Raw genomic sequence first — 11,928 nt, 5'->3', positions numbered from 1 at the left:
CAAAATGGAGAGTTAGGCTGTAAACCTAACGCAGTTCGGGAGACTGCCCCTATAATAGAAGGGTTACAAAGGGGCCGGCTGAGGTGGCGGGGCCGACAGAGAACCGGGTAGAGAAATAAGATAAGAAAATACGATGTAGAAGAATTCGTTAGAGATATGCAGGATACGAGCGGTCCGAAATCACAGGAGAGGACTTCGTCCCGTTGTCTACCACGACAACTTGATGATGATGGTGACTGCGACTGCGTGTAATGGTTCACGTGGCCAATCTGACGCCGCGCAAAGAAGATTCCTTAGGCGAATGTAGTTTCTCGGTAACGAGCTGTCACACCCGATGCTCTCTTGCCTGTGTTTCGGCGGGCCGTGAGATAAAGTATGATGTCATTTGTTTCCGGTGAACTAAGTGTCAACCCCAACGTTTGTGCGCCCGAATGGCCAGGGTTGCAAAAAATGGCCTACTTGGGAAAGTGCGGTATGTACCAGGCGCGCCGAATCGCTCACCACAGCGCGTTCAATAGGAATCTTTCCACGGCAGCAGCAAAGCAAACGATGCCAGCGTCAGAATGGCATAGGGCGTGCTCGTTGTCGACCTTAATTGCACTCCGAGGTCCGCGACAAGCGCGGCGGCCTGACTGGGGGGTCGTGCGCTTGACACGGAGGCCCCAGATCGTGTCAGCGTTGGCGACGCGTGAAGCGCTTCTCGCGGTTCCTGCGAGCGGGCAAAGCGTGGCCAATCGCGAAAATGAAACGCCGCCAAATGCCGTTGCTGGGGACGTCTCAAAACGTGCAGGAACTTGCAATGATTCTCGGCAGTGCATCTTGCAGGAGCAAAAAAAAAAGGAAATAAAGCGAAAAGAAAGCCCAGAACGCAAGGGCGCGAGAGGTAACGAGGGAAATGCGTGGCTTTAATGATGTAACACGTGGCGGGCTTCAAGGTGAGACAGACTGTGGTGTAGATAAACTAATCAAGAAGAAACTGAGACAAAGGGGGAGGCGCAAGAGAGGGAGCTTGCTGCCCCAGCCAATGGAAGCTGGACGGAAGCCTTATGACTTAACGCGGACAAGGACGGTTTTGTCTGCTTTTCTGAAAAACGGACGAGGTATAAAAGCCGCCGCACTTTACCGTTTGCAGTCGAGCAGCTTTCCCGCTTTGGCTCCTCCAGTGCCAAGGTTCTCTGCAAACATGAGGCTTTGGGTGAGTTGTCTTCCGACCTGCGGCATTTACCATCTTTTCACATTCAGCTTCAGGAGTCCTGTCCTAAATCCTGACCACTTGACCGTGTAGAGGATCTGGACAGATCTCTTCGAAGCATCTAATATTGGTATTGCTCAAGAGCTAAGGGTGTCCACTCAAATATTCTGATTTCAAATGCAAGTTTTGCCTAAAATATGATCGATTTGCTCTATTTAAAATTTATTTCTTGCTTATAAAATGTAAACTGACCATCTTGTATACACATGCCAGTACGTTTATAGTATTTAGCCAAGATTTCAGCGACATCTCTAGCTATGGTGTACTTCGAAAGGTTTTCGATAGATAATAAGTAAGTCCGGATATAAAACGTGGACGGATATAAAACTCAAAATAGGGCCCAACATCTAATTGTGTTTGCAATAGAACAAGAAATCACCAGTTACTCCCTCGTACAACTAACATACTACCCCCAAGCGTAAAATATGGAGTAAACTTCCACAATACGCCTCTTTGCGAACGAATTACAAAATTTTAATCTTATATTGTACATTAAGCAACTTCGCAACTCGCAAATCGACATTAAAACCACATTTTTTGTCTTAACCTGATGCCGACAGGTGGCCAAGACAAGTTAAGACCTCAACTTGTCCGGCCTACCGTAATGAATTAGATACTCCAGCCAGCTTATAACGAACACATAGGGCAGCAAAAATCAGATCGCTATATTCGTTCTTCGCTATAATTGAACATAAGATATACGTAACAAATGGTAACGGGAAACAAAATTTTTTTATAGACTGGATTTTGTTAAAACCGGGTTCGCTATTAGTGGGCTGTACTGTATCTGGTGCAACGCACGCTTATTAACGCAGGCAGATGACAAGAATTGAAGCTGTTGTTAATGCTTGAATCTTGATGTTGTTGGTGCAGGTTGCCACGTCGGTCGCTCTCGCTGCCGTAACCATCTCCTTGGCTTCTCCGTTCGGCGGCGGTGGCGGCGGCGGAGGCTGGAAGATGGGTGGTGGCGGAGGAGGAGGCTGGAAAATGGGAGGTGGAGGCGGTGGCTTCAAGGGAGGTATGGCGGCACCCATGAAGAAGAACAAGTTCCGCACGGGCAATGTGTACCTCATCAAGGAGCTGCACCCAGTTGGTGGTCCAGGCAAGGGTGGCTTCATGAAGATGGGTGGAGGCGGCGGTTGGAAGCCTATGATGGGTCATGGAGGCTGGAAGCCCATGGGTGGCGGGGGAGGCTGGAAGATGGGAGGAGGCGGCGGCTGGATGGGCGGAGGAGGCGGCCATGGCGGCGGTGCTCCTGGCTGGATGCGCATGGCCACTGTCGTGCTTAACCATGGTGGAGGAGGACATGGCGGAGGAGGACATGGTGGAGGAGGTGGCGGCTGGAAGATGGGAGGAGGAGGCAGCGGCGGAGGCTGGAAGATGGGAGGCGGAAGCGGCGGCGGTGGCTGGAAGATGGGCGGCGGCGGCGGAGGCTGGAAGATGGGCGGAGGAGGCGGCGGTGGAGGCTGGAAGATGGGAGGCGGTGGAGGCAAGGCCGGCACTACTTACATCATCATCAAGAAGGGCAGCAGCAGCGGTGGTAAATCTGGAGGCGGCGGAGGACTCGGAGGCCTCGGTGGTCTCAGCAGCCTAACTAGTCTCTTCGGCGGCCACGGGGGTGGAGGAGGCGGCGGAGGCCACGGCGGCGGCGGCGGCGGTGGAGGAGGAAGCGGCTGGTGGATGTGAGTGCAGGACATTTGCAGGCGAGCCACCCCATGCCATGGCCACGCGTTGTACACTCGTGCCACGCCTTCTCGTGTGGATGAACTTTGGTGACCTGTGCAATATGAGCTGGTTCTCGAGGCACACGTTCCTGTGTGTTTGCGTACGAAGAAATTGTGACATATTGCCTGCTCCGGACCCTTTATGCATTCCAAGTTCGTAGATCGATTCATTGAACGTTTTTTTTCGCAATGGCTTCAAACCCAAATACATTGTGATTCTTTGCAATATGTGCGTCCTCTGTTTGGTTTCTTGTTTCACCTGTTACCTTAAGCTGTCAGCGGCTGTTGTGGGCACGCGACTAAGCACTAGACTGAAAAAGTTGTTAAGACGCAAATTAAAACGATTCAACACCTTTAGTGAACGACAATATTGGAGCAAGTTTAACGTATATCCCACACTGGCGCGAAACCATAAAGGAACTGATTTGTTTCCTACAATGTTTAACCATCCTTCGTTATCCTCAATACGGTAATTCAGCATTTCCTTTGTTTGTTTTATGCGAACATAAAAAAATAATATAATTTCCTAATGACCACATTCATAATTTGAAACTAGGAACACTAAACTTAGCTTCACGAAACTCATAAATAAACGCTTGTCCGTAACAGAATACAGCAAATATGCGCTTATATTTTGGAGAATGAATGGGACAAATTGCAATTATTCTTAAACGGTTTGAATACTTGGGCAAGGAAGATGGTGCGCTGATGTTGCAAAAATACAACAAAGGGGTACTAAAAAGTATCTGTTCGTAATAATAAGCGGGATGAATAGAAGAACTCCTATAGTTAGAATGTCAGTCACCGTGGACTTGTATTTTATTTTAACCATTCATTTTATCATGCAAGAAAAGGACGACTCCCATATAGGCGACGCAAGCCGTTATCATCTCCTAGTAAATGAAAACCAACTTTGACGTACCAATAAGGATGAGGGGTCGGAAATGAGAATGCACCTCTTCATAATTTTTGCAATGTTATCCTAAAAGTTCCTGAGTTGTCGACTTACCGCACGACATCTTAGTGACCTAAGCACTTGGTTCATAAGGACAAATCTTACGGATAACATGCTCCGAGATACGGTATTACCATGAAATGCCATGCTCCTGCGCTTCGCTCATGGCAAAGCGGCTGCCTTTAAAATGCATATTGGCCCATTAAGACCACACTTTATAGTCAAACTATGCGCTGCGCCTCGTCATTGCACTGCTGTGTCCCTGTGACTGCGGTGATTGATCTTTCTGGTGGATGGATGGGTGACACGCAGGCTATTTAGGAGAGTACGGTTCACAACCCTGCAGCTTGTAAGCCAAGCTTGTAAGCTCTAGTGCGCTGTCGAAAACCTTGGGAAGGAAGACAAACCTTGGTTGCTTTATAGAACGTTATGCCTTCATTTCGCAATAAAAACGAAGTGACCTACTTAAGGAGAGCAGAAAATCTGAGGCTCTACGTACAAAAAAGAAATCCCTTGATAGTTCTGCAGAATTTCTGAATACAAGTTCAACAATTTTTGAGCTGAACAGTAGAATCTTTTTTCAAACAAAATGATTCCCATTTGTTTTATTTGGTTTCATTTCAACAAATAAAGGCGAAAATATAAACAAAAACGTTAATAAGGTGGCCACTGCAAGCGGCTCTGTACATAGCCCCACAGGGAACAGGGTTTAGGGCCTTACAATTTTCTGTATGCATGCGGTTTCAGGGATGAACAGCTCCTCAGTTGCCGTTACAAATGTCAACTGTATGGTCGCGCTGCCACACATTAATTCTACTCATAATGTATAACTGGACGGTACGAGCAAGAACTCATCACCTCTAATGTTTCACTCAAAATAATACTATTGCAATACGCCTGTCGCGCAGCGACAGTAATGACACTGCCTTTTCAAACAGGATATCCATTGTTCTAGCGAAAACCCTCTTAACCGTCACTTCGATTCAGCCATCAGATACAAGGGTTTTGGTGTTAGATTTGATCTCCTACACAAGGGCGGGACAACAAGCTCTGGTCACAATTTGGTCTTCTATATATTTTTCCGACCTCTAACGTGAGCCCGCCAGCCAATAAAAAATACCGCCCAAACTTTTTCGCGAATGTTCAACATTTATTTTGGCGGCTCCTGCTCAAATGTTGAAATTTGATCGGCATTTAAATAAAGACTTTTATATTCAATTCTGTTTACTAAAGTAAGTAGCCCACACGCCCTGTTTGCAAAGTGTTGATGAAAAGAAAAATCCCCAATGGACAAGTCTGCTCAAAATTCTGACAAAAGAGTACACAAATTGGTGATTTTTTAGTACAGTGAATGCCACAATACACAAAATGCATTGAGGAGCAAATGCTTGTACAGCAAAAAAAATAGAGTTAAAATAACCAAAAGCGCTCTAAAAATGTCTGCATCCTTGATTAGTGTGTCTATGCCATCGATTACACTCGCAATAAAGCAAAACATTTCAAATGCCACTTTCCTTATTTATGCCTTCATTTTTTCTGTTTTTCTTTTTTTTTTCAGATCACTTGATCTCACTCTGTAGAAGACAGCCGTGTATGCTTTTGGTGCAGTGATAACCAGGATGGGAAACCTCAGTTTTAATAGGCAGCAACCGGACACGGCACCCTGAAAAGCAGCCGCTCTCCATGGACGGTAAATGCTTTGAGTGAAATTACATATGGCTTCCGGAACGCCGTCGGCAGTAACCCGGCAACGGTCACAATGTTTCGCCACGTAACAAAATGGGTAAAAATTGTTCCTTGGTTGAGACGAGCCCGACCGTACAGCAGTTTGAACAAGCCGGCTCTCACTTCGTTCTTGCTGATTAAGCTGAAAGGCAGTATATAAAAAAGTTAATTAAATAAAATGCAATGGGATCAATCCTATTAACCAAAATGCATGTTTTTGTATATTTTTATCTCGAAATATTTGAGACTTAGTACACAAAGATAAAGGGTGGCGCTATCAACAGGCTTCGCTAATTTTATTTGCTGTACAAAAAAAACCTTTAGAACCCTTTTTCAAATAATACCTCCAACTTACCTCTCTCTTGAGGGCACTACAGAAACATGCACTTAGGGAACACGCACAGTCAAAGAGCTGCCTCCCACCCCCACAAAAAAAAAATTGAGCCCATCATCCCAATGTGTCGCGCTCCTTGTTCCAGTGTTGTGAAGCTAAAGTTAGCGCGTGAAATTAAATCTCAGGCATGCTATTTCGGAAAATGGCGATCACTCTAGAAAATGCCCGTCAATTTGCTTTGCCATAATGCACCTGAATGACCAATCCCGGTGCCCGTGAAAACAAATTTGGCAAACAAGGAGGTACGGCACAAAAATTGGGATCTGAGCTGTTACATCGTGCAATGCAAATCATCATGCTTTCGTTGCTCAATGTAATGAAGTTGGCCATGATTTTTTTAGTCATATATTACGCTGAGTGTCGCCATTGGCCTATTTTACAGCTTTTATCGCAGCATTGGTCTTTGCGCATTTAGGAGAAGCAGACTGGCGGAAATTTTTTTTTGTATTAATAACTCTCGTTTTCATTTTCATACACTCAAACTAAATCCATCCCGTTTTGCTACTTATGCGAAATATACTGCCCTGTAAATTTTCAATAACCCGGTTGCATCAGACGCACCGTCAGGCATAGTTTGGAAGAGCCGTTCTACGTTCCTTTCTCACCATTTCCAAATGTTCCTACGCATGACTACGACGTACGTACGTTAGCTCCAGTTCCAATACCCCTCATTTGCAGCTAAATTGCACCGGGTTTACTCCACCGGAAGTTGTCTGTAAATGCCCCACATTTTGTCGTGCTCGCCACGTTAGCAAGGCCTTAAAACTGATTATGGCGAAATCCGGAGGCTGACTTGGGGTTGAGACACCGAGGACCCCCAGCTCCACTTTTTAGACTGCGGGCTACACTGGCGACAATCTTTTAAAATGAAGGGTAAACTTAAACCCAACATTGTCAAGTCTAATCCCCCGTGCTCCTGGTCTGTCTAGCGGGTTGGGAACTCCGGGATCTTTGTGGGTGCGAGGTTCAGCTCAGTTAACTGTTGAAAAGAGGCCTATTCATTCTGTATCACATGTAATTTTACAGCGAAGCTTTCTTGCCCTGGGTACTGACCGAAAGTACAGTGGCTAGAATCTAGCCACTGTACCGAAAGTGCGGGCGTCTATCAGGTAACGTCGACAAAGAATCGTACCCTGGCTACAGAGAGGGCGTAAAATGCTCTGTAGCTATCTATCTAGTGAAGCTATCTGAAAAAAAAAATGCATTGAAAATGACCGCTAAGACGACTCTATCATTACTCCGAGTTTCATTTACTTGTCATAATTAGTTCGCAGTGAATCTGCAAACGTTACAGAATTCCCATCAACTGCCATGCTTAGCCGCCTATGTATACGGAGGTAGTACGGTTATAGAAAACGGCTGCAACTCTTGTTTTTTGAAACTGTTCCGAAACAAGTTATATCAGAATAATTTAGAATTAATTCTAAAAAAAAAAGTTATGTATAGGTATCTCCATTCGATCAATATAAGTACCTCGCCATACATTTCAGTGTAGTTATGTACTTAAAATGCTTCGCATGTCTCCTATCTTCGCAGTAGTGAAAGGGCTCTGAATTTTTTTCTAGTTTATATATTTATTGATACTGCGATCTAGATCTTAGCATGGTGGGAGAAACATAATTTACATGAGTCACCTTCGCGACAAAACACACACAAACATGCATAAAATATACAGAAAACAGAAAAAGATGCATCATGTGAGCACATGCAACTCGAAAGCAGATAGCGATTTTCGGTTACCGCATTGTTAGAGAGGCTGTTCCAATCGACAATGGTTCTCGTGAAGTAAGAGTATTTGAAGCAGTTGGTGCGTGGATTGAGCGGTGTGACTGATAGTGCATGTCGGCGTCTTGTATTGTAACCAGTTGAAAAGTTAAAGATGTTGGAAGGGTCAATAGCATACTTTCCAGTAACTATTTGATAGAAAAATTTAAGACGTGGGATTCGATTCCTTACAGATACCGCTAGCAGGTTGCTCTTATGTAGAAGTGCAGTTGTCGATGTTCGCCTGTAAGAATTGTATGTGAACCTCACCGCCTTCGTTTGAATGTTTTCCAGTTTTTTAATATTGGTTTGAGTGTATGAATCCCAAATAATTACCGCATACTCTAACATGAGACGAATAATTGTGTTGTAAGCTAGGAGGCGTACGGAGAGGGTTCGAAACTTAAACCACGTATTAAAAAGAAGAGTTTTCGAAGAGCATTAGCCGAGACAGTACCGATATGCTTACTCTAGTTAAGATCGTAAGAAATCCACAAGCCCAGGAACATATATTGGTTCACTTATGCCAGTCTAATGTCACCAGTTGTATACGGTAGATCTTTGGAGGAGGAACTTTCCTGTGTGTTATTTTCATGAAAACAGTTTTTGTCAAAATTAATGCTCATTTACCACTGCCTACACCAATCGACAACTTTTTCAAAGTCACGATTTAACCTAGTTTGGTCCTCAGCCCGCACAATTTTGCTGTACAATATACAATCGTCAGCGTGCAGTCTGACACCAATTGACACTGCGGTAACAATGTCATTTATAAAAATCAAGAACAATAAGGGCCCAAGTACCAATCCCTGGGGAACGCCAGAATCAACACGAATGTATCTGGATGTCGTACGATTGAAACAAACAAATTGTTGGCGGTTAGAGAGGTATGCTGCAATCCATGCCACTAGTTCATCGTTCTTTAATGTGCTGTCTAATTTTTGCAAAAGTCTATTGTAAGGAACTGTGTCAACAGCTTTTTGAAAATCCAAAAAACGATGTCAGATGGAATTTCATCATTAAGTGTACTAGAAACTCGTGAACAGTCTCAACTAATTGCGTACAGCTAGAATGACTGCGCCTAAACCCATGTTGAAATTTTGTGAGGACGTTATGCTGTTCCAGAAAGTTAGAAATCCGATTATGTATTATATGTTCTAAAATTTCTATGAACTGCAAGAATGGAAATTGGGCGATAATTACGTACACTCGACTAGTCTCCTTTTTTGTGTATCGACTTGATTCTGGCTGTTCTCCAGTCAACCGGTAAAGCACATTCACTAAAAGACCTGGAGAATAAGCAAGTAAGTACTTAGCGCACCATTCTGCATATCGCTTTAAAACATATTGAGGATGTCATCGGGGCCACAAGACTTCTTCATTTCGAGCTTCAAGAGTAAATTCAGAATACCCTGTTCGTAAAGAACTGTGTTGGGAATACTAGGGAAAGTCGTAGCGAATACAAGCAAATTGCCGTCATCCATCGTGAATACAGACTTGAAATATTCGTTGAACTCAGAACAAAGCCCAGAGTCGTCACTAATTCATTCTTTGTCTATCATAAATGTATTGTTTGAGCTTGAGGTGGGTGTTACCAACCGCGTAAATCACTGAGGAGACGTCGTGATTATTCTTGGAAGAGTTGTACCGTAATAGTTGACTTTTCTGCAGCAATTTCTACTTTTGATTGACGCAACGCGTCGTTAATGTTTACTTCGATTTGAGGAGTGCATGAGTTTTTGATTTTTTACGCTGAAATTATAATGCTTCCCGAGTAATTGTTCGACTTTTTGGCTATTTTAGGGACAAAACGCTGTATACAATCGAAGACAATATCTTTAAACATGAACCACAAATTATTGCTTCTCCTGATTGATCGGGCAGGAAAGAGGGCCCGCACTGAAGCTATTTTCGAACCTGTGTCAATTATGCGTTTCTTGGCCATGTACTCACGTGTTGAAGGCACACCTGGGACACTAATTTTTTAAATTGGAAACTTTATTAAAAGTGCTGTCAGGACAAACTCCGAAGGGAAAGGCTTAAATGGATACCTGCTCACTGAAGCAAAAAAAAAACGAATACCCCAGTAATCGTCTTGAGCTGATAAGGGGGATGACATCCGAATAACTATTACACCATACCGACCCCTGAACAGCTGTTTATGTTACCTATCCGAAATGCATCTCTTAAATAAAACTTTACTTTATTTTTAAAAGGCTTCCCGGATCAGCGAGTAATGCTATGTTCAGACTACCGACGCAAAAGACATACCGTGATCAATGGACGTAAAAAACGGCGTGTCACGCAGGTCGGTTAGCTGATACGTGAAATGACGTCATTCTTGAAAGTTACTACGACAGTTGCGGCAACAGTATGAACCCGGCCTATTCACCGTAAAACGAATAACCATCAGGCGGGGCGACCAAGAAATCGAGGAAGCATCCTGATAATTCTGCTGTTTGGACGCGGAAGGCTACCGGAATCGGTGAACGTAGGCTTTATGCGCTGCCGGATGAAGCCCACATACCAAACTCACGCCGTTTTTTAAATATCATTGCACCAGTCATAACATCTCATTCCGAGAAGCAGGTAAGCGACATACAATACTTCCTTCTAGAAGATGTGTCAACGCAGTTTGCCGGGAGGTGGGGCCGACCAAGTACTCCGAAGATTGATTGATTGATTGTGGGGTTTAACGCGCCGACGCAACGCAGGCGATGAGGCGAGCCGTAGTGGAGGGCTCCGGATTAATTTTGACCACCTGGGGATCTCTATCGTGCGCCGAAATCTCGTACACACGGGCGTTTTTGCTTTTCGCCTCCATCAGAAAAGCGGCCGCCGCGGCCGGGAATCGAACCCGCGACCTCGTGCTCAGCAGCGCAACGCCTTAGCCACTGAGCCACCGCGGCGGGTAAGTACTCCGAAGAGACTTGACCCAGCCCACGCCCCTGCCTCCCGCCGAGCTGCCCTCATCCGACCGCGTTGTTGCCAGGCAGCGTGGTGGTTGCGGTGTCAACCGGTACCGTCGCTTTTGGGGCAACACTTTCTGGTCCTGCCTCCGGGCATAGAGAAGATGGAAGCAAGTGCTTCCACATTTGCCGCACCTCTGACTCCACCTGCGGAGCTCGAAGCGGCAGCAAGTACCTCTCTTCACGGTGGACTTGGCAGAGACCCGAAATCGCTGACCCCTAAAAGGTAGGACCAGATGGACGTCACCCTAACCAAACGAGAGTCACGGCGGTCTTCCCCGTGAAAAAAGCTCCTTCCCCGATTGGTCGATTGATCGATCGGTCGATCGATCGATCAATCCATCCATCTATCGATCCATCCACCCTCCAATCAATCAATCAACCATTCAATCAATCAATCAATCAATCAATCAATCAATCAATCAATCAATCAATCAATCAATCAATCAATCAATCAATCAATCAATCAATCAATCAATCAATCAATCAATCAATCAATCAATCAATCAAAATTTTACGTTTGCAGCTGAGCGGGCTGATTAATATATTTAAAACAAATATTTTCTAGTTGACGAATCGTATGATTCTTTACAATTGGCCTGTATAAGTTGTTTTTGTAAGGTTACATGGGTATGTCTTGCTATCGTATTTAAGTAAGGAAGTAGACATTAAAAAGATGAGATAATTTCATTTATGCAACTTGCAAATCGTCTACTTTATCGGCAGCGGATAGTGAGCTGAAAGATATGTTCAGTGGCCAAAAAGTTTACAAAATAAACAAGATGAATAACGGTTCGCGATTCATTTCGCTGGCATTTTGTTGCCCCTAGCGCGGCACCCTGTGATGGTGCTTCGTGCATGCTTCATTCGGTGACGCCCTTAGCAAGCCGCCAGTATCATCGTCTTTAACCGATAAAGCACAAAACAAGCAAACAAAACATTCCGAGCCAGTGTTTATCGGGACGCGAGGAGCACTTGCGCAAACCCGGCGCAAACATCAAATTAGGCCCCAAATATGCTATTGGGACCAATGGAATACTACAAAGGCGTCGCTCTGCGGTGCTTCAGTGACTATCCAGCACCGCTGCAGGAAGCGAGAAAATCAGCGTGCTAGCGAGTGAAAAAAATTAACGCCAATCCACTCT

General features: G+C 44.8%; 1 protein-coding gene across 1 annotated transcript; it reads left to right on the top strand.

Moving 5' to 3' along the window:
* Positions 1–1,183: 1,183 nt before the first annotated feature.
* On the top strand, positions 1,184–3,146 carry LOC144170088 (uncharacterized). The gene is made up of 3 exons (XM_077699653.1): positions 1,184–1,195; positions 2,126–2,216; positions 2,247–3,146. Exons 1-3 carry the CDS (start codon positions 1,184–1,186, stop codon positions 2,936–2,938), a joined length of 795 nt encoding a protein of 264 aa, XP_077555779.1. The 3' UTR covers positions 2,939–3,146.
* The last annotated feature ends 8,782 nt before the right edge of the window (positions 3,147–11,928 follow it).

This window comes from Haemaphysalis longicornis, unplaced genomic scaffold (assembly GCF_048455015.1).
Source record: "Haemaphysalis longicornis isolate Haplotype H1 unplaced genomic scaffold, Haemaphysalis longicornis Haplotype H1 scaffold_1, whole genome shotgun sequence".
In the NCBI taxonomy this organism is placed as follows: Eukaryota; Metazoa; Arthropoda; class Arachnida; order Ixodida; family Ixodidae; genus Haemaphysalis; species Haemaphysalis longicornis.
This window is presented reverse-complemented; position numbering and strand designations above follow the sequence as displayed.

Coding starts and splice junctions, on each gene's coding strand:
- LOC144170088 (XM_077699653.1), top strand. Junction 2,217..2,246: donor CGGAGGCTGGAAGATGGGTG/GTGGCGGAGGAG, acceptor GGAAAATGGGAG/GTGGAGGCGGTGGCTTCAAG.